This window comes from Balaenoptera musculus, chromosome 15 (genome assembly GCF_009873245.2).
Source record: "Balaenoptera musculus isolate JJ_BM4_2016_0621 chromosome 15, mBalMus1.pri.v3, whole genome shotgun sequence".
In the NCBI taxonomy this organism is placed as follows: domain Eukaryota; kingdom Metazoa; phylum Chordata; class Mammalia; order Artiodactyla; family Balaenopteridae; genus Balaenoptera; species Balaenoptera musculus.
In genome coordinates this window covers 37,007,931-37,031,113 of record NC_045799.1, presented here as the reverse complement: position 1 = coordinate 37,031,113, position 23,183 = coordinate 37,007,931, and the positions used below count along the sequence as shown (strand labels likewise).

Genomic DNA, 23,183 nt, shown 5'->3' with positions numbered 1-23,183 from the left:
TGCAGATGGTTGAGGGTGATCACAGAACAGCACTATCTATGAAACTGGCATTGAGAATGTGTTGTATTCACCAGGTGATAGCAGAGAATTGTAGACTCTGAAAATCTACCATTGCAGACTCATTTTCCTTGCTCCTGAATGAAACCATGGATAGTCATCTTCCCTCACATTCAAGAAATAAAGAGTCCTCTAGTTACTTAAGGAAACAAAATGTCTTGTCCTCAGGAGCTAGCTTGAAGGAGCTTCCACTGGCCAAATCAGGAACAATTTGAGCACCAAAATATATAATGATAGTAAAGGATTATAACCCATTAAGCAAAAAAGAAAACCGTGAGTCCATACTGATTACATAACCAATACACAAATTAATGGTGAAGAAGAGAAAGCTCTGACCAACAATACAAAGCCAATTAAGAAATGTAGAAAGAATGATGAGATTAGAAAATAATTTTATGGCAACCATCACTGTAATAATTTTTTCAGGCAAAAGTCATCCATGAGTGTTGAAATTAGAGGGTGAAAGTCATGGGAGTAACAGGAAATTTACGTAGTTTCAAAGGATATATCCATGAGATTCTTATTAAGTACAAAAGGAAAAAGAGTAACTTTACAGAGGAGAAACCAGGTAGATACCACTTTTAATCAAGGGACGAATGTTGACAAAGTTTACATCCCATATCAACATCATGTGCCTCCTGATATGATGTACTGAAAAGGGCACGCTATCATGTCTGTGGTATTCCTGCCTAAGATGCATCACCTGAATCTATTCTTGAGTAAGACAAATCAGGCCCAATTAATGACCATTTTACAAAATAACTAGCCTGTCTTCTAATATACCAATGCCATAAAAAAACAAAAACAATATCTAATCCATATCACTTATGATGTGTGAGAAGAAAACTGCTTTCTTAATGGATTACAAATGACTTCTCTTCCCTAATATCAAATTGTTTTCACCCATTTCCACTAAAATGGTATCTTTAACAAACATAATGGTGTAAATCTTGTAAATTCTTTGACAATGACACTATGCTTATAACAAAAAATGCCACTTATTCTACTACATTCTTGAGGAAGATTGGGGGATTTATGCAGAATAACGTGCAAATCATTGCAAAATAAAGCACACCTTCTCTAGACAGCTCAGAATATTTATAACTATTAAAGCAAAAACAAATATTTGGTTACTTGTGGATTGTTTTGGCTTTAATGGAAATACCTATTTTCTCCAAAGTTTGGTCCCTGGGCCTCAAAATGTTTATCCCAAGAAGCAACTGCTGTGATTTAGGTCTTGACGGCAGCTTTCAATGCTTGCGCTTTCTCTGTGATGTGCTTCTGAAAGGGCATCATGAAGTCATCAAAATCTACCTCGTACGAGAACCGCTCCCGCTGCAGTTCCCTCTTCCTGATCAGCTCTGCTGTTGTGGCTTTGGGACTCCAGGTCTTAAATAAACAACCACATCCAGAGCAGGTGTGAGTATGATGGCCAATAAACATGTCAATATCCAGACAATCTTCAAGATGGTTAATTTAAAACTATCAAATTTATTTCTAAATCTATTTTAACTTTTATCTCTTACACAACATTTTTGGTTATGTGGGCATCGCTGTTTCTGATGGTGACTATTTGGACAACTGAAATGCTCTTCAGTTACCTCTCTGATGACCCTCAGGCCAGCTGCTGATCATTTTTAGGATGTCAAAACCAGGAAGCAATGGAGTTAATAGAAAGTTTGGGTTTACTGCCTTTATGTCTTATGAGGAAGTCAAAATTATTTTCATAGTAGAGGGCAGAAGGAGCTGGTGGTCTCTTATTCAGCATAGCTTGATGCACATTGTCAAGACCACTCTTATTCTCCAAAGACATCTTCACCTTTTTAATTGTAGATGTTTAAGGAAGCCACTGAATAAATCCAGTCTTGATTAGTATGAAACTCCCAAGTGAGATGGTGATAGTGTGTAAAAAGAGGAACGGTTGGGCTCTAAGGAGTACCCAGAGAAAGTATCTATAGAACTCGGTGACTACATGGCTATAAGGAATGGCACTAACTGAAGACTTCAATTGTTCAAGGAAAATTAAAATGTTAATACAGAAAATAGTAATTCCAGATATTGGAAGCTATACAAGTTGGACTTACTTAGTCAGAAGTAGTAGGACCTAGAAAAAGGACACCTCCAAATAATAACTATAAAAGATAAGGACATTTGTTTGGGTGCTCTGCATAAAAAGTATTTGAAAAATGACATCATGAGTTTATACCATGTTATGATCTTTCTAAAGTACTTACCCTCTGTGGAATAAATGTGATATCCACTTTCTTTGTATAACCACTGGTAATCAATGAATTGAGGTAAACCACATTATCCTTATGCATCTTCTTTTTCTCCACTATGGTTGGTACAGTATACATTGATGAAAGTGGCTCCTGGAAACAAGACCAAGAAAAAACTATCAATTGCAAAAACCTATATATACTTCCTAACATTATTTGTTGTTCTGCATCTTACTCTGAAGCCAGAAAAAACTAAAAATGCTACTATACAAATTATAATTTGAAATGAAATAGAATATTATTATAATTTTGGGTGGGGAGAGATCATTCGTTTGCCTCGTTTAACTTTATTTAATTAGTATTAGTGACAGATCACAAAAGTCTTTCAGATATCCATCCTTGATCTGTGGTCATTATTAATCAGAAGGATGTATTCCTACCAAAATGATAATGTTGCATGTGTTAGGAGCTTCAGTTGATCAATCCTCCTTCACCTCTGGCCATCCTTACTCTCTTCCTCCATGCTTATTACTCTCTATTGTCTGCCTATCATCCCTTCAACTCTATCTACTTCCTACCACCTACGTTTCTCTAACCCTTTCTAATTTGATAACATTAAAGCTTTTCCTTCCTGAATTTCATCCCCTATCCTGTGTCAGCCAAGAATCTCCAGGGATCCATCTGCTTCCCTAAAAGAAGCTTCCAGTCTAGAAATGTACTTAAAGTTTCCTGCTAATGAATGACAAAGTCTTGGTGTCTCAGAAATCCCCATAAACAACAACCTCAATCTTCTGCTGCTAATTTAGAGGCACCCAAACCATTCCAGATTACCAGGGACAATTTGACACCTTTAAAACCTTCTAGAGTTATTTTGCAGGATATCCAAGTTCCCCTGAACATATCCCTGGGTTCATAGTAATCATTAAAATTCTTTGGGAGTGGAGTGGTAAGGTGGGTAGTGAAAGATTATGAAACCAAAATGAAGGAAAATCATGCTTTACTTCATTTCTCATAAGGGTTACTCTTCTTCCCTTTTTGGGCCATCCCATCAAATCTGTATAATTCATGTCTGAGTGTATACATATCCAATACCAGTTCTTTTTCCAACATTCTAATGGTATTTGGTTGAACCAACTGGTTTTTGTGTGGATTCTGTTTGCAATTAGTACTTTTTAGGCTTTTCAGTAACAGGAAATTTCTTGCTAGATATTTCTTTAAAACTATTGCATAATGGTGCTGAAAACATGGACTGCATATTATTTGCCCATGTCCTGTAACAACATGTAAATGGTGCTGCAGCCCCACCAGTTACTAATGGGAGGTCAACTGCTTTTCATACCTCTTCTTTCTTAATCTCAGGGCCTTCAGTCTTCACTTTAAGCTGTGGCTTGCCTTTTGTTTTTTGATTTTCTGCTGGTTTTGGCAAGTTATCCAGCTTTTCCTTAATCAAACCAATTATTCTATAGTCAGCATAAGCCTTTGCAACATCCATGGCAGTATGCCCTGTTTAAAACATAAATTCAGAGTTTCATTAAACAGGTTAATAATAAACCATGTAGCAAAATCTCAGCACATCAGCTCTAAGCATGCAGTACAAGGGTGATTACTGAAGCGAATGGTATGTATAAAGTCACAGAGCTGGATCAGATACTCTCTAAGGTGGCCCCAGCTCTAAAATCTCATCATTTAGAGTGCCATTTACCAGCAAAACCATTTCTTCTTGTTAATTATTTTGAGCATGTTTCTTTAAAAGTTGATAGGAAATAGTGGTAGATTACATTTTGAATATCTGAGTGCTGGTTCTCTTCCCACGTGCACACATTCCTTTGTGTGTGACAATTTTACATTGTCCTCCCCTTCCCATGATGGAAGGAGGTGTATTCAAAAAGGCCTGGGTCTTTATTCCCATCTTGCCCCTAGGTTCTTCATGACCTTTTTTTTTTTTTTCTTAGATTCCATATATATGTATTAGCATACGGTATTTGTCAGGAATAAAGACACAGACCTACTAGAGAATGGACTTGAGGATATGGGGAGGGGGAAGGGTAAGATGTGACAAAGTGAGAGAGTGGCATGGACATATATACACTACCAAATGTAAAATAGATAGCTAGAGGGAAGCAGCCGCATAGCACAGGGAGATCAACTCAGTGCTTTGTGACCACCTAGGGGGGTGGGATGGGGAGGGTGGGCGGGAGGGAGATGCAAGAGGAAAGAGATATGGGAACATATGTATATGTATAACTGATTCACTTTGTTATAAAGCAGAAACTAACACACATTGTAAAGCAATTATACTCCAATAAAGATGTTAAAAAAAAAAGAAAAAAAAAAAAAGGCCTAGGAAGCTGGAGGTCGCAAGTGCTCTATGCAGATGGCTGGGTATTATGACACCTGTAACGTCCTCAGGCAGACCTAACAATATTACCTGTGACTCAGAGGCAGCCTGAAGCAGCCAGAGATACTAAAGCTCCTTCAGATCAAAAGGAAGCAATGGGTTCCACTCTAAGAAAATAACACCTCCACGTATTCACACGGGATATTTATGACATAAGGTAGGCTTCCCATTTACTTTCTAGAAAGAGCCTCAATTCAGGAATGATTTGTCCAACTTTAGAAGGAATCCAAAGTCTACAGAGGCTTCAAACTATGCCGATTATTAGGAATTGACTGTTAAGACAGAGTGATGACTCATGATGTGATCTGCAGACTGGTGTCAGTCTACAAACTAATGGTTATGCAGTCACAGTGAAATAAATACAGGGATTAAGAGAAAATGTTTAGAAATTTTTGTAGCAATTTTATGTCATTTGAATCCAATGATAAAAAAAGTTTGGACTTGTATTTTATGGGGTTTTTCCTCTTCATTTTTCTAGTAAATCATTTTTCATTGTATTTTGCAAAAGTCTCCATCCACAATGGATTGCCAACATAAAGAACTGGTTCTTTTACACCAATGATTTGAGAAGCACTGTGTATACGATAAAGTTCCATAACATTTAACTCAGGTTTGTTTTTGCAGCAGTGACTCAAGGGAAAATGTGGTCCTACAAGAATAGATTTAAACGGGTTTGGAATCTAACATAAATCCTCCTTTTCTAACCCTTATCACCCATAATGAGAACACATACCTTTTCTATTCTCCAGCTGGAATTTAGCACCAATATCAAGTAGGTATTTTACAGTATCCAGTCTACAACTCTCAATGGCTCTACTTAAGGGAGTTGAGTTGTTGATTGAAAGGGAATCTACCACAGCTCCAGATTTAACAAGAAGCTCAACAATATCCTGTTGGCCGGCATGGCATGCAAAATGAAGTGGAGTCCACAGAAAATTATCTGTTGCATTGACGTTAGCCCTGTAAAATGAGGTAGATGCATGAGCTAAAAATATGGGTTATTCCAAGCACTGGAAGCTAAAAATGCTAAGGAAGGTTTCATAGTTTTATCAGGTTGTTCAACTGTAAACCAAGGAAGGTTTGGGTCAAGTTAAATTCTGTGCCATAATTTTTCTTGACCTGTGTTCTTCATTATATAACAATCTTAACTTTGTGTATATATACATTTTGTTTAGTTTAAAAGGTGCTTAGATCCTAAGGGTTACAATTTTAACCCTTAGATCCTTAGGTTACAATTGTAACCTAAGGGTTACAATTTTGCATCATTAAAATCAGCGAAAAACTGGATCCAATGAAAGATCAAAGCTAACAGGAAACAGAAAAGTTATATTATTTCATTTTGTATCTACTTTCTCTGTATGTTATGAATTTTTAAATGGACCTTCATTATTAAAATTTTAAGCATTACAATGTATCAAAATCTTGTATCAAAAAATGATACAAATGAACTTATTTACAAAAGAGAAACAGACTCATAGACATCCAAAACAAACTTGTGGTTGCCAAAGGGGAAAGGTGAGGGGGTGGTATAAATTGGGAGTTTGTGATTAACATATACACACTACTATATTTAAAATAAATAATGAACAAGAACCTACTGTATAGCACAGGGAACTCTACTCAATATTCTGTAATAATCTATATGTGAAAAGAATCTGAAAAAGAATGGATATGTATACGTATAACTGAATCACTTTGCTATACACCTGAAACTAGCACAACATTTTAAATCAACTATACTCCAATATAAAATTAAAATTAAATGAAAAAAGAAAATTAATTCTTTTGATTTTATTGAAAGCAATCTATCATTCAGAAACTATGAAAAGATAAAATAAAATTTTAGTCCTATTTAAAAATTCTCTGCCCAACACTTCACATTGTCATTAGTTGCTTTATACTCCCTCTCTATAATAAACACATTTAAATCCTTCTTTGAAGCTAAACATTATAGTAATAATAACAATAATACCTTTTATCAAGCCTGCAATTACTGGGCTACTAAGTGCTTTACATATTTTAACTCATTTAATCTTCAACAAATCATGTGAGCTGAGTTCCATTAGAACCCCATTAAAAAAATGAGAAAACTGAGGCACAAAAAGGTTAAGAAAGTTACCCCAGGTTATCCAGCAATGGTAAAAAGAAGGACTTAAACCTGAGAAATTGCTTTAGATTAAAAAGTTAAACTAAATGTCATGCTTTGTTATTTTAAAGATATTTACAAATGAACCAAGGAAAAGGGAATGAAACGTGCTTAGTCATTATGGCTACCATCAAATTGCTTGAATTTGTTGGGATCCCCTCCAACAAAAAAAAGAAAGAAGGAAAGAAAAAAGAGACATTTAAAAATGACTCCATGTAAAGTGAGTACGTTGTAGAGATCTGCTCTACAATATTATAATCACTATAGTGATTATAGTTAGCAATATTGTACCCTACACTTAAAATTTAAGAGGGTAGATCTCACACTATCTGCTCTTACCACAATAAAAAAAATTGTTTTTAATTTAAAATAAAATAAAAAGTAACTCCACATCATCTAGGTAAAGCTCTGAGACCAAATTAAATTGTCTTGGGAGGCCAGGGATACCCAATCAGAAGGCTTTGTCTACCCTCAGAGAGAAAACTTCTTGGCCTTCACTTTGTGCATAGCTGTTATTGGCAAACGGTCTTTGCATACACACACTCCTATGCTCCATTAGCCTGGTTCCTGGTATAAGATCTATTTGTGATCTGGACTTCAGGAATGAAGCCCTTTCTTGTACTACTTAAATTCTGGAGCTGAATGTGTCTTAGCCTTCCTTGAAATGTGAAGGCTCCCAAAAATCTAAATTTCACTCAACCAAAAGGCATACCCTTTTTCAAGAAGAAACTTGACCGCATCTATGTTTCCACTGGCACATGCAGTCATTAGGGGTGTCTTGTAATAATTATCCTTCATATCCACAGGTATTCCTGATTCAAACGCCTTTTTCAGAGATGCTAGGTCTCCCACCTTGGTGATAAAATTAATGTTTGAAAAGACCTTCCCTGGATCATCAATGTACCAAGCAGAGTCATCCTGAATGGGATGTTCGGGTGGATGATCTCGGTTAAAGCGATTGCAATCAGTTACATGCTTGTAGGTTTCAATCATGTAACAAGGCGGCCCACCTTCGCTCCGGCGTGGAAACACGTGGTCAGGGATGATGCAGATTGGGAGGGGTAAAACAAACTTGCCTTTTTTGGCTTTTTTGGCCATCCCTTTTTTAGTTTTCTTAGGCCCATAGGATCCCAGGACATAAGACTTGCTTAAGTATTTGGTTCCTTTAAAGAAATCGTTTATGTTGACCCCTCCGCCCCGGACTTTTTCGTGAAGTTGAGCTATGGTAGCTATCTGTTCTGAGCTCATAAAATCTTGCCTCTCCTCCAGCGCCAGCACAAAGTCTTCCTTGGTGACTGTCCCATCGCCCCTGTCCACAAACGAAAGGGCTTCCCTAAGGAAAGTCTCATGTTCTATGGACCAATCATGAAGTTTCAGGTACAATCGTGGATTCGGATTTTTGGCTCCTGGCCTGGCCAGTTTATTAGCGATTCGCTCCGCCCGCCGTATTTCTTTGCTGGCTGCTTTAAAGCCGCCTTCCTTAGCCAAGGCCCTGGGCGTTTTATGCTCCAAATTCTTCCATTTCAGATCACATCCTAAAACAGGAAGCATCATGATTATGAATGGTGTCAAGGCATCTGCAAGACTCCACAAATGACACGCATCCAACGGTTTTTTAAATTTCTAGTGATTAATCAAAAGTTGCTCCCCAAATTACTTGTATATAGAGGTAAGCACATTTAGCTATTATAACTACAAAATTAAGCTGATTTTTTTTTCTGTGAGCTTTACTTTGGTGAATTCTGAGGGAGATATGTTTCCAATTGATAGTATCTTTTCCCAAAGGATTAGGACATTAATCCCTATAGATATTTGAAACAAATATCATATTGGGATACTTGCCAAGGAGGCTTCCTGACTAGCGGGAAAGAGTAAGGGTGACATTTGAATTTGGAAGGAAGCTGGATTCAAACAGCTTAAATAGGACTTTAGGAACTCAGGATGCTAACTGACACTTGCTTCTTTTGAACGATTATGACTAAATCTGTGTAAAATCTTAAACTATGCTTTAACTGTATTCTCCATGAAGTTAATGTAATTTATATTGACCTGCTGTTTTGCAGTAAGGTCATGTGAACAGCCTAACAGAGGAAAAAGTAATTTGTTCATCAAACCTGAAAGAATTCCAGCATAAGAACTGTGCAATTAGGCATTAAAATCCATTTTCCTTTTTGGACCCTTACTTAAAATGATGGGACCAACATTATATGTAAGCATTCTCCAAATAAATAAACTTTTCTGAATGCATCAAGGCATCCACTTAGTGCTGTCAAGAAGGCTGTGTTGTCTGTAATAAGTGTCTGGAGACACTAAAAACCCATTATAAGTCAGACTATGAAGATGCTCCTTCTAGTGTTTTGAATCTAGAAGGCTCTTCTGTTGCTTTGCAAGCATCACATAATCAAAAAAGATTCTCTAGCATCAGTATCTCTAGCATCCAAAATGTAAAGGTGGCCGAATGCAAAAATAAAACACGCCCCTCCAACACTTTATAGTTTTATTCCTTATCAAAAAGAAAATTAATCACCAGTGTTTTTCAACATTAGCACTTCCTATGGCATTGTCAAAAATTAAAATTTTATATGAAGGCTGATAATTTTACTAGTGATAGAAAAACTCAAAAAGAGCATTGGAACAATAAAGATTCTAAAATTTTTATATTGGACAGTTTGAAGAATAGTGACTTATTGGGAAAGGGACTTGAGACTGGTCTCAACAGTATAATTCCACAGCATAATAATTCCATAGTATAATTCCATAGTCATCTTGAGTATGCTGTTTTTATTTAGTTTTTTCGCTTATTCAGGGTGTCTGGGGGTTTATCTATATCTCCCAATCCGTTCCTATATTCACCCCAGCACTAAGGATCAAAGGGTTTTAAAGCGGCTTTATCTTGCCTTCTTCTGCTCCTAGTTTCCTCCCTGTTAGAAATTTTGTGTGGATAAAAGACTCCAACATCCCAGCTTAAAGATATGAAGGCATTTTCCTCTCCCTTTGATTTTGTCTCCTCTTTTATCATTAGTAAATAAAGATCCATTCATTCCCTTTGTGATTTATGTGCCTCTGTGGCTGAGATACTCAACTTTCAGCTGACTGTGCTGTCAAAAGGCCCAAGAGAAGGAGAACCCTGCACAGGGGCTTCAGGAGAACTATTCCAAACTCCCCTCCTCTCCCCTGGATCTGGCCTCACACCGCCTACAGGGAGTTGTAAATTACTCCAGGGACAAGATCAGGGACAAAAGAGGAGCATACTGAGGAAGGTAGTTTAATGTGGGAAAAGAATCCAGCCCTCACATTTAAGAATAAAAGAGACTACACCCAGGGAGTTTACTCAGAAATGAGCATTTCGTGACCAATGGTTTCTTGCTGCTCTGATTGCCTTAGATAAGCAATTGCCTGGTATGGAAATAGGTCACCCACATAGGATCTGGTGGTTGTACTTCCAAACATGCTACAAAACTCAGAACATTTTCAGACATTTATTTCAGAAACACAGCTTAGTCTTGTGAGCCGGCCAAGAGGATGAATCTTTTCTGCATCACCAGGCAAGGCCCTTGGCAAGCTCTGGCCCTTTACTTCTCAATTTGCTTTCTCTAACTTTATCCCAGGAGTACATAAATGGTAGAGTATATATTGGGGGATGTTTGTCCCAATAAGAAAGGAATCAGCATGTGAAAGTTGAAGAAGCTTGTCTCAATCTGGGCAGATCTTTAGTTTCTAGAAATACACAATGTTAAAAATGAAGTGTCAGAATAATCTGCTGATGGTGACAGATTTGAAAATAAGACTGATGAGACAGTTGATGAGGGCAAAAATTGCAGTTGATATATTTTCCTTTATCTGTTTTTTATTTTAGGGGAATGGGGAAAGAATGTGAGCTTTGTATAAGGTGAAAAAAGTCAAAGTGGATCAGTTATTACACCATTAGTTATGCAGGCACGTTACTCTTATTTATAATGTTAGTGGTTACAGTATAGGCTCTCTAGGGTCCCAGTGACTTCAAAATTTCTGTTCCTCTGTAGAAGACAGGAAAATAAAAGCACTTTCTCTGCTCTATTATAGAGTTGTTGAACTTTAAGTTTCTGCCCATTTCTCATAAACTGGAAAAAAAAAAAAAAAACCACGACCATAACATTCAGCAGAATGCAGTTCCCTCTCTAACAAAGAGTTAATAACTTTGAATGTACATTTAATTAGCATGTAATTAACACCAAATTGATCCAAATCTTTAAACTTAATTGGCTAATATTACTATTTTAAGGAATACATTAAGCTCTACATAAAACAGTTTATATTCCTAAGTTAATAATTATTTGAAAGCTACAGAAAAATCTAAAATAATAAATATTATTTATATTTCAAATGTTCCATGAAATTTTTCATTTTATTTCACGTGTTTCTTCCCAAAATATTTCCCCCATAATTTAAAATTACCCAGAAATGTTATCTTTGCACTTGACATGATAGTACCTTTTTAAAAATAAAATAATTAAGAATGCAAACTAAAAGACATGGTGTCTAGTGTTTGTCATTTTTTAGATTGATATTTACATTTTTTAAATAGGAATTTAATAACTATAAGCATCTTAATAATTGGTTGACTCATAAACAATTCTCTTTAGATTTTTAATAATAACCTAAAAATACTTGAGAAATGAATTTTTATCACTTTCAAGGCCAGATTCATGATTTAACAGAAGGTAAATAAGAAAAAAGTTTAATTTTCTTTCTACATTTATGTGTGAGATAAGCAACTGACATTTGACAGGCTGAAATTCTCTGCTCATCTACAGTGTGGGAAAATTATAAATTCTTTAGGCATGAAATTGGTAGACCATTTTACCTCGCTGAGCTATATATTTACAGCAATCTGCAAAACCACCCATAGCAGCATAATGAAGTGGTGTGTTGCCATTCATTGCAATCAGCCCCATGTCTCCATCGTAGGCAAAGAGAAGCTTCAATATCTGCAAAATAAATAGTGGATATTGTAGAGGAATAGGAATGTACGTTTACTGAATGAAAACTGGGACCTAGACCTGTGCTATCCAGAGTGTCAATCTGAATTAAATTAAAATGAATTAAATAGAAAACAAATTTAAAAAAATTCAGTTCCTTACTTCCACTAGCAATAGTTCAAGTACTCAAAAACCACGTGTGTAGTGAATTGTACAGCACAGATACAGAACATTTCCATCACTGCCAGAAGTTCTATCAAACAACATTGATCTAGAGTATAGAAAACTCTATACTCAGCTGGGGCACTACCGTTTTGAAATAAATTTAGGCAATTTTAGAAAGCATCAGACTATGGCAAGCATCATCAGGGGAGCAAATTCTTTACCAAACAGATGTGACTTCTACTGTGATATATACTTTTATTGCAGGGAAGAGACCCTATGACAAAAGTAAAGATAATTATGTTAAAACTCAGAAAAACTCAGTAAAGAAATTTTAGATATAATTCAGAATTAAAAAAAATAGAATAGCATTGATTTCTGTTTTGTTTCTGCAATATCACCTATGTACCTATGAGATATCCTTTGCTGATATATCAGATAATAAGAATAATTAGAGTTAAAAATTTAGGTGAGTCATTAGATGCCTCAAACATCAGGGAGATGAGTATATTGGCATTGTTCTCTCCACAATTAGATCATACTGTACTGTGAAAATTCTAATGTGTAATGGAGTCATAAAATAGAGTAATCCCAGTTGGCAAAACCTTTAAGTTGTCATAATTAAAAATATAGAAAAACATTACTAGCAATATTAAAAGAATAAATAGCAAGCAGATAAAACTGAATAAAGAGCTAAAATATGTTTTGAAGGTTAATATTTGGTATAAAATATAGTTTTAGAATTATTTCAGAAAATCAAGATGATAACTCAGAAAAAATTCTATCAGTGTAACCTACATGATATTTTAAGATGTTGAGAAAAAGGAGAGAAGATTTTTAGCAACAAATTTTAAAGCAAAGAGTAGATTATTACGTCAAAAAAGCCTCCTTTGGCAGCAAAGTGTGCGGCGTGATGTCTGTCATTGTCAAATGCATTCACGTCACCTCCTCTTTCCAATATCCTTCGAACTAGTTCTACCACTCCTTCTCTTGATGCTTCCATTAAAGCCGTGCGACCTGTGGACTGGATGTGAAACAGATCAGATGCTGTTTATCCCTGTCATGCTAAATAACATATTCCGTATAAATATGGTCTAAATCCATTTGGCCTCAGAGTCACACTGACACGTTCAGTTCTGTACAGTTTTATTGGTTTCACGTAACAAATAGGAAAAATGAAGCCAGTAAAATGGGTCAGTGTCCAAAATGTAGAATTCTAAAATCAGAGTCAAGGTCACACCAAAAGTCCCTGTAAGAACATCATGCTGCAAAATGCAGTTTCTTGCAAAGAAAGTAGAGCAATAAGGGAGAAAAGAGGATAAAACACATGCTAAAATTAGGCTATAGGTGTTTTCTAATGAGAAGAAAATCTATTTTTATTGTTGGGAAATGACAATTAAAATACAAGAAAACTCAAAATGATTAAGGGAAACAGCAGAACTACGTATTTTCTTTTGAAGAAGATAAATTTTTATTAGGCATCAGTAATATCTTTTCTATTTCCTATAATGATCTTTTAACATTATACATAATAAATACCAATTTTCCAAACATAATTAGGAAATAGATTGTAGAATCATGGCCATGCCATATAAAGATGATGAAAGTATATAATCTTAAAGTATTCTGAACAGAAATGAACAATGTAACCTAACAGGATAATTTTACAATATTCAAATGAAAAAAATACACTAATAGAGATGATTAGTGTATTGCAAATTTTTTCTATAATTGAAAAAAGGAATATTTATAATCACAGGAATAGTCATACTGAGTTGACAGCATTTGGATTGGCTCCTTTTTCCAAAAATGTCAGGCACACATCTTTAACATCATGTGCTTCTTCACAAGCTCTAAGGAATATTGGCTTTCCTTCATAGGTACAATTGTTGACATCTGCACCATGTTCCAAGGCAATCAGTGCACAGCGATAATGCCTCTTAGTAGGTAAAATGCAGTAAAACAAAATACCTGTAGAAAAATAGAATCCCCAAAGAATACTTAATTAGTAGTCTCTCTATATTTGGATCAGATAGGAAGGAACAAAGAATAATTTAAAAATTCATAATTAACTAGCTGAAGGTGATAGAGCAAAGATGTTTATGCCTTGGTTTTCCCTCTGAAATCAACTGAAACACGAAGACAGAGATACCAGAAAAGAAACCCAACCTCTTATAAGAGCCAGAAAACAGTCATAACCAAAATGTGATAAGACTTTCTTTGGGAAGAATTTGAGTGCTGGGATGTGAGCTCTGGTTGACCCTGGGTATTTGGCATCCTGCAGTCTATACCCCAGTGTTCCTTCTTGGAATATGTAGGGGTGTGTGTGCCAGAGGACTATTGGTGGATCCCTGGATCCCCTCTGAAACTGCAGAGTGGCAAAGGAGATGGTACATAATGATGAAGTGTGCAGACCAGCCATGTTTATAGGAAGCAGGCTGTCTGTATAGTAGCAGTGAGAAGAAAAACTAGATGGCAAGGGGCTCTGACACTTTGGCAAATCATTTTGTTTACTGAAGAGAGAAAAATGCTAAATCCTCATACCCAGCACCTGTGACATACAGACCCTCAACATAACCCATGTCAAAAATGTACTACAGACCAGGGGTATTGTTTATATTCCCCTGGTAAGAAAGTCAGGTAAACAGCAGTCAAACTCCAAACTGACTTTGTAGTGACTTCACTCTAAAAAGAGGCTTCATTCAAAGAGGAACAATAATCAACAAGAAACCAGCACGTGATACTGAAAGAAAGGTAAGGAAAGAAACCTGATGGCAAACACTAGGCAAAAATTATATACTCAAAAAACTATACAACATGAAAATTATTGACTGACCCATTTCCATGATAACAAAGAAATTAAATATAATTTTTTCTGAAACAAAAGTGCAAAGCTAGACTGAACCTAAAATAAGTATTTCTAGGACAATAAAAGATAAATAGAAGGAAAAGATGAATTTGAGCAAGCAGAGCTTAAAAAAAGAAATGGTAGAGAAAAATATTGTAAAACCACTAAAGGAATGAAAGTGGTTCACATTGGAAGCAGGAAAAAGGAGAGCAGACATTGCCAAAACCATGGTCAGGGACATGGAAGAAAAACTTGAAAGAACTTGAAAGAAAAATGTAACTGATATGATGCAAGAGTTTAAATGTTCTAGAGAGGCAAAGAATATTTAATATGTATGTAATTGGTGTTCAAAAATAAAAGAACAAATGGAACAGAAAAAAATGGAGAGATATAATAGAAGAAAACTCTTTTGAAGGAAAAACCTAGATCTGACAGAGTATACTGAGTCTCAGGAAAAATTGATTAAGAACAATCCATAAGATGGTGCCTAGGTAAAGCTAGGTAAGAAAGTGTCCTGTGAGCATCCAGTTAAAAATTCAAGTCATTTCTAAAGAGGAAAAGTCAAGCTGGCTGCCAGACTTTGGCACAGCAACATTCAGTGCTAGAAAATAACCAAAGGAGCTCTACAATGTCATTTGGAAAAGAAAACAGGAAATTTTTAATACTCAGTCAAGCTATTGTTCATATATAAAAGTGATGGACATATAAGTTTAAAGATGCAAGAAATCAAAGGATATAAGCCCAAAGGAGTGAGCTAAACTACTTGATAACAAAAATGAGTCTAACAGGAGATCAACAGAGAATATGTGACTAAAAGACCCATGATAGATGCTGAATCCCTTCAACCATTGAACCAAAGTTCAATCACCTTAGGAATTCTAGATACAGAAAAGAATATTGTAATTCACAGTAATGTAGAAATAATAATGTAATTTAACAAAACTTGGAGGGAAGAGAGGGAAGGAGAGACAGTGTAAGCATTTGATTTTCTTTATCTTTTACTGCTGGAGTTTGAGATATTATTAAAAACAGATAAAGAGATAGATGTTTATTATTTAAAGGTATGAAAAGAATCACTGAAAGAACTAAAATGATTTTAATGTACTAAAATTAGGTACTGGAAGGGAGGTAAAGGAGGTGAGAGGAAGGGTTCTTGTACCAATCTTATCTTTCATAGAGAAATATTAATGAATACTGTTTAAAGTGCTAATTCAATAAACGGAGTTTTAAGTATATGTAAAGCTGTCCAGTTAGCCATTAAAAGAACCAAAAATATACCATTAATTTTAGAAAATGTGAGAAGGAAAATATACACACACAGCAAAACAAAACAAAGAACACATGGACTATAGAGGAAAATATTTTTATACATATTTGTGTATTTATATAAATTAAATATATTATGCTTTCATAATATAAAATAAGTGACAGTTCTGACGCCAAACCTATGGAGCATCTAGATAAATGTAAATTGGATAAACTCTACCATTAAAATAAAAATACAATTTATGTGAAAATCAAAACCAAAAGATATCTCATATAAACATGCATCTAAAATAAAGTTACTCAAAGAGTTAAAAATAGAAAGATGGTCAAGGACATGGTTGAAAATATAAAATCAAAGACAGAGAAGTCATAGCAGGCAAGAGTGAACCAAAACAACAATAAACAATAACAACAACAAAATCTAGAAAATAGTACCAGATGAGGTTGAATTCATTACAAAGACCTTAAGGAACTTATGAAATGGCTATTTTATAATGATGGCATGTGCAACGCACAGTGAAAGTCTATCTATGCTGACTATTTAAGCCACAAAGGACAGAAATCAATATTCCAAGATCAAAGCAAAAACAAAAGAGAAAAAAAAGTATACACAATAGAACTAGCGTATTGCATTGAGGACTGGGGATGCATTCCTATAAATGGGAGAACCAATGGAATGGGTGTTACAAGGAACTAGTCCAGCTTTACCCTTAAAGAAAATAATTCCAGACACTGTAACTAATTTCCTAAGACAACAAATAATTTTTTGGCTTAGAGTGCTACCTTCTCCATATTCTGCAAAATTGTTCAAAGAGAAAGTACAGGTTAGACCTAGAGTACGTCCCTCATCCTTCTAAAGCTCCAGTAAGTATTTTAACTGTTTAATTGTTTGCTCATCCTTTGGAAACAATGTGCAGTGAGCCAAATGTCAATCACTGGAAAATAGGATGTTAAGGGCAGAGAGACTACAGTGGAATAAAACAAGGAGTTTGGCCAGTGGCAGCCTTTGAGCTGAGGGATGTGCAAGGTAAGCTAGGTTCACTGATGGGAAGACAAGGCCCTCTGTGCAGTAGGCATACCATGAACCACAATCAAGGCTGGAGGGAGCAGTACTAACAAGGTCACATGTGAAACAAGATTTTGTATTTGTTTCAAGTTTCATTTTATATTTTTAATTCTTCCTATTTGATTTGTCAGGTTGTTTTTATCATACATTGGTCTTCCAGAACCTTGGTAGGTTTAATATTAATTTGAATGAGTATAGATAACCTCATGGCTGTTGCATTTGCTACAGATACTCATTTGACCTTGTTTCCAATTTTACCTTGATTGTTTACATTTTATAACTTTAGTTTTTTATGCTATAAAATGTCTCAAACTGCTTTCTTTGTGATTTGTATCTCTGTTTCAAACTCAAGAAGGTAAACTTTTTTTGTTACCGTTCTTCTGAATGTACTGAAGTTTCCATGAAACTCCACATATACAAGATGCCATTTAAAAAATTATCTCATGGTCAAATTAAATATGGAAAATGTCACTGGTTTTGGTCGGTCTGACAAATGTAAAATAAACATGTCTAAATTTGTTTTATCCGATGTTTCTCTAATAAATTTGGCAGTGGAATGAACTAATTTTGCATGTAGCACTTATCAACATCCCACTGACTCAGTGTCCCGTGACACACACTTTGGGAAATGATATTCTATAGAGCGTTGAGAGATTTTTTTTCAGAATAAAACATTTTAAAACACATTTGACTCCCGAGTGCATCTGAAGAGTATTTTGTTATGTGGTGCCATTAAGTAATTAAATAATTCTTCCTTTTCTTTGTCCTCTCCTCTTGTTATAAGCAAATCACTTATCAAATACCATGTCCACAGAGAGTTACAAAAGCAGACTCTGCTCCTGTCAGAAAACATTAATTAAATTATAAAATGGGATTCATTTCTCTAATGTGGGACTGTTGTTAATGGCTTTGTACTTGAAACAACTCTTTGGAACAACTGATTAAATCTACCAATTTATATTAAGCCTGGTGGTAATTTTCTTAGTGATTTTCATGAGGCTGTGTCACCTCCTGCCAGAACCTTAAGTTATTTGGACAAGAAGCTCCCAGATCGTGGTCTTGAAATGGAATTTGGGAGGGGAAGAGTGAGAAAGTGGGGCTATCTCACCTAAATAATCATGGAAATGCCATATCTAAAATTTTAAGTCATATTTTCAAATGCACTTTTAAATGACACTAGAAAGTTGGAGTTTATGTCAGAATCCACCTTTGTCCCTCAACTTCCTAAATGCAACTACTTTCTACATTAGACTGCTCTTGAGAGCAAAACCTATATCTAGTATTACCTGAGGTTCTAAAATGTAAAAAAGAAGAAATGCTCTCTTTCATCTTTAGCTCTAAATAAGACTTTATATTTTACAATGGGTGATTGTGATTATGGAAATATCAACGTGGATCATGTTGAAAGTTCTCCACGTTAAAAAAACAAAAACAAAAACAGAGTGACTAATTCTAATATTCTTTTTCAATGAGAAAGTTCTCAGAACTGGCTTCCCTAAGAAATACCTGCATCATTTTCAAATCATGGGGAGATAGTGTCCTTTGGTATAAGAGTGAGAATCTAGACTTTCACTACCATGTACCATGAATAACTCACTTCTAAAGCTGGAAAGCAAAAAATGCATTTTATTGATTTCTGACTACAAAGTGAATTGCTGGATAGAATGCTGGGAGTTTTTACCTTTTCCTTCATTATCGACAATAGTCATATCGGCCTTTGCCTTGGCTAATATTTCCACGGACAATTCATGGCCCAGTTCTGCAGCCCTCATAGTCGGAGTACAGCCCATTCCATCTTGCACATCAGGGTGAGCACCGAGGCTCAGGAGAAAGCTGACCATATCGATGTCATTGGAAACTGAGGCTAAGTGAAGAGCACTGTTTCCATTGACGGGGTCTGTGAAATTGATGAGTTCAGGGTATCCGAGCCTGGTCAGCTTCTCTATCTGCTTCTTGTCTTTGTTCCGAACACACTGGAGAACTTTGTAGATCTGCAGATTCTCAAGTCTTTTATCTACTAAAGCCATATTTGACTAGCTTCTTGAAAATGCCTTCGTGGACCAAAACAAAAACTACAGCAACAAAAATCAAAGCAAAAACATAAAACTCAAAGTTAATTTTGCCTTCTTTACTTCGACTAAATAATAATATTTTAAGTCTTCCCTAAGAAGAGATGTTGTTTCTTATGAAATGTTATTACCATAATTTATTGCAACTAAGTCATGAAAGCAGAAATTACATATAATACAAAAATATTCAGCTAGCATAACGTTAAAATATTTCAAAACAAATCTTCCATCATAATTAACACTAGACTTGTTATGCAGTTTTCTTATTATTTCATTTAACCTTCCCTCCTTGACACAGCTTTACCATTTACCCATGAAGAAGGTGAAGCTAATTGCCAAGCTCCCCACTATAATGATCTGTACCAGCATGTTTCTTACAATGTAGAGACCACACAGATTTCAGTAGCTTAAAAATGTTACAAAGAATGTGTAGAATTCTGAGGTGCTCATTATAAACAGGAATCTATTGAGCCCTGGGAAATACCAAAGATGTGATGGATGATTCTTGTGTCATCTTAACGTGGGAACGATGTAGATAAATGGTTCAGAGATAACTGTAAATTTTCACAAATAATCCCACTAAGTTGCAATGAGCATTCTAATATGTAATTTTATCTCTTATTGTTTATTCAGTTCAATAAAACAATATTTTGAGTCGAGTAGTAGACCATGTTAAGTACACCCAGCTTGCGTTTCTTCATGCTTTCTGGGAACAGAACCTCATTAACATATTGGGAATCCATTCCAGAGAGTACAATGGTGCTATCCTAGGCCAAATCATTGCCATTGCCTTGTAATTTGTCTCACTGCTTCCACAAAAACCCTCTACAGACCATTCTCTATTCAGTCCCCAGAAAAATCTTTGTAAAATGTAGATTAGATAAGATCAGACCAGCTTCCACCCCCAACATTTTAGTATTGCTATTTTTAAACATAAAGAAAGTTGAACACCCATATATTCCCACCACTGAGATCCTACCATTCATGCTTTATTTGCATTATCACACATCTATCCATCCCTCTATCTGTTAATCTATCTTATTTTTTGATACATTTCAAAGTAAATTGCAGACATATTCCAGCATACATATCCTTAACTGTAGTTCAATATTTGTTTACAGTTCTTTTTCTCTTCTTGGTCTTCTGAATATATAATATAATGTACAAGAATTATGTGTACTATTTCTATATATAATCATTGATAAATGCATACAACTTTGTAACCTAAACCCCTATCAAGATACAGATCATTACCTTCACACCTGAAAGTTCTCTCCAAACTATCTTTTAAAAGTATTTCAATAGCTTTCCATTGTAATCAGAAAAAATCTAAACCCCTCGGGGTGATCTCTTAAGGACACTTTCCCTGCCCCTCTGACCTCACTTCACTCCAGTCTCCCTTGATTTAGTGATCTCCAGCCACACACACTGGCCTTCTTTCTGGTTATGGTTCATTCCTGCCTCTGGAACCTCTTGTTCCCTCTGCCTGGAGTGCCCTTTGCTCAGAATTTCTGTTGGTTGGCATTCTCACCACTCAAATTGCAGCCACCATGTTACATCATCCCTTTGTTTTATTTTTTTCACGATGAAGTGAAACTTCTATATATAACATTTCTAGAAATCTGTAAATACAGATATTTTCGATTTATGTATTGTGTGTCTCCCTCACTAGTATATAGTCTTCATGGAATAGAAGCTTTATATTTTAATTACTATTATCTCTCCATCACCCAGAACCTGACTCCTATGTGGCATTCAATAAATATTTGCTCAATAAATGATGACTGAAAGTTAAAAGATTGAGGAATGGAAGAAATCAAAGAAAACACCTAAGTTTCTGTCTTGAGCAACCTGTGTCTGAGATGGTAAGCCCAGGATGGTCAGAGAGTGAGCTAAGCTTTGAGCATGCAGAGTTAGATTTCACAAGGCAATGGTGTACATTATTCAGGGAAAGATCTGAGCCGGGTGGGTGGGGAGTTATGAGCTTTTTGGCAGTTGCAGTAAGCCCTAGCCTGGGTGAGGACAAGGAGGAGAGCCTTCCAAGTGAGGAGTCACCACCATCAAATGGGGTCCTTCCTTTCTTCCCCCTCTTCTGCCTGCTGTTTATTCTTTGTGCTTCCTCTTTTGCTGCGGAACATCAGCCATCACGTGGCTTGTGGCTTCAATGTTCTGTTTGCTGTAGCCCCTCTCTTCCCTTCTAATCTGTTTACAATGGGTGATGGACTGGGAACTGGATAAGGCAGCTTGTTAGAACCATGTGTGTAAAATAGGCTCCCAGTAAGTCCTGAGCTGCCTCAGAACTTATCCACTTGGCCTTTGCGGCTCGGCTTGGTGACATTTATTTTAGCTGGAGTTTATGGTTTGTTGTATTATTATTAGCCTTATTCTGGTTAGATGCTGGGTTGTCTTACCGCATACATACATCATATACAGAATAGGATAAGATGCACCCCAAGAGCTTATTGCTTATACTGAGTTGATGCAAACTCATTTGTGAGGACAGACTTCCTAATCAGAGGCTTCAATGTTGCCTCTGAGAGCACCCACCCCTACAAAGAACTAGCAGCATATGGCATTGTCCCATTCAGCTACAAGGATGAATTCAGTAGCCCACGGGTCAGTTTTACAGCTTGTGTTCCTCTTGGCTAACGCTTCGAGTTGCTGGGGAGAGAGCAACACCTTGTGCAGTGTCCTTCACGACCAACTGCCAAGACTGACCCCGTTGGAGGAAATGACAGAAGTCCTGCCCTCTAGTCCTGGGTTCCTTGTAAACTGTACAGCCTCTCTGATCCTCAGGAGGGTCACCACATATACACACATCTCAGTATGCATGTGTAGCCCTGGGGCACCTTGGCATACCCCATGTAACCATCCATGTGCACAATCTCAAAAGATAGTGGAATAGAACAGGATTCCTTGAATTGAAGTTCATGTTTGGAGTCTGGATACTCTGAAATTATATGAAAATCTACAGGGTGTGTGTGTCCAGATGCATTTTTCCATTGTAGGGAGAGATCCATAGAGCTCATTAACTTTTCAAAGGAGCCTGTGAGGCAATGGTGGTTGGTCAGAAAGAGGAAAGGTACAGCGGAAAGAGTGCAGGATTGGAAGTGGGGAGATCTGCTGTCGCACATTGTTTTCCCTCCTCTGCATCATTATTTATACAAAGGAGTTAGATAAACCTGGACAGGTCACCTACCTAGTTCATGCCTCAGTCTCTTCACCTGTGAAATGGGGATAAGAAGAGTGCACCCTTCATGGGGCTGTGTGAAGCAGAAATGAGATCAGATTTGTAAAGTATTTAGACAAGTCTCTCAACACAGGCTCCCCATGAATAAATCAAACATCTATGGGTTTCAGCTCATCCATAAGCCAAGGTTTACATGTCGGGGGTTCTTTACTGTTCCGTTCAATTTTAAGTCTCAGAAAAATCGGGAAGGGGAGGTGGGTAAGATGTCACTTCAAGGGAAAGTCCAGGTGGCCGGGACCACGGTGCCGAGCTCACCTCTTAGTCGCCAGGGCGATCAGAAGCCGAGGACGTCCGGGCACCAACGCGCCTCGGCCTGAGGGGGCCGATTCTGGTTCTCTGCCGCCTGGCGCGGGTCCCAGCCACGACCTCGGGCTCCCAGAGCCCGGCTTGGGCGCCCGGACGTGAATGGTGTCCCCTTGGGCAGAGCAGGCGAGCAGGCGAGCAGGCGCGCGGGGCAGCAGGGAAGGGGGTGTGTGTGTCCATGGGCCGCGGATCCGCCTAGGGCGAGCGAGCGGCCAGGTGAGCGCAGGGGGCGGGGTGGGAGCCGGCGACACCCGCCGATTGTGAGTTTTGGCCACGCCAGCAAGGCCCCGCTGCCAGGGCAACCGCCCAGGTGCTCAGCTGCTGGGGCGGGGCGAGGCCTGTCTTCGCCCACCGCCCGCCGCCCACCACCCCTCCGGCCAGGTGGCCTGGTCTCGCCCTGTTGGCCCGGCCGGGCTAGGATGCTGGAGGAGGGCTCAGCAC

General features: G+C 37.0%; 1 protein-coding gene across 1 annotated transcript; it reads right to left on the bottom strand.

Annotated features, from left to right (window-relative positions):
* Positions 1 to 1,261: 1,261 nt before the first annotated feature.
* ANKEF1 (ankyrin repeat and EF-hand domain containing 1) lies at positions 1,262 to 22,875 on the bottom strand. The gene is made up of 10 exons (XM_036826533.1): positions 22,695 to 22,875; positions 18,802 to 19,192; positions 13,712 to 13,911; positions 12,815 to 12,964; positions 11,664 to 11,787; positions 7,533 to 8,355; positions 5,408 to 5,634; positions 3,616 to 3,779; positions 2,292 to 2,429; positions 1,262 to 1,446 (listed from the first exon to the last, which is right to left on the bottom strand). Exons 2-10 carry the CDS (start codon positions 19,145 to 19,147, stop codon positions 1,288 to 1,290), a joined length of 2,331 nt encoding a protein of 776 aa, XP_036682428.1. The 5' UTR covers positions 19,148 to 19,192; positions 22,695 to 22,875; the 3' UTR covers positions 1,262 to 1,287.
* Positions 22,876 to 23,183: the final 308 nt, after the last annotated feature.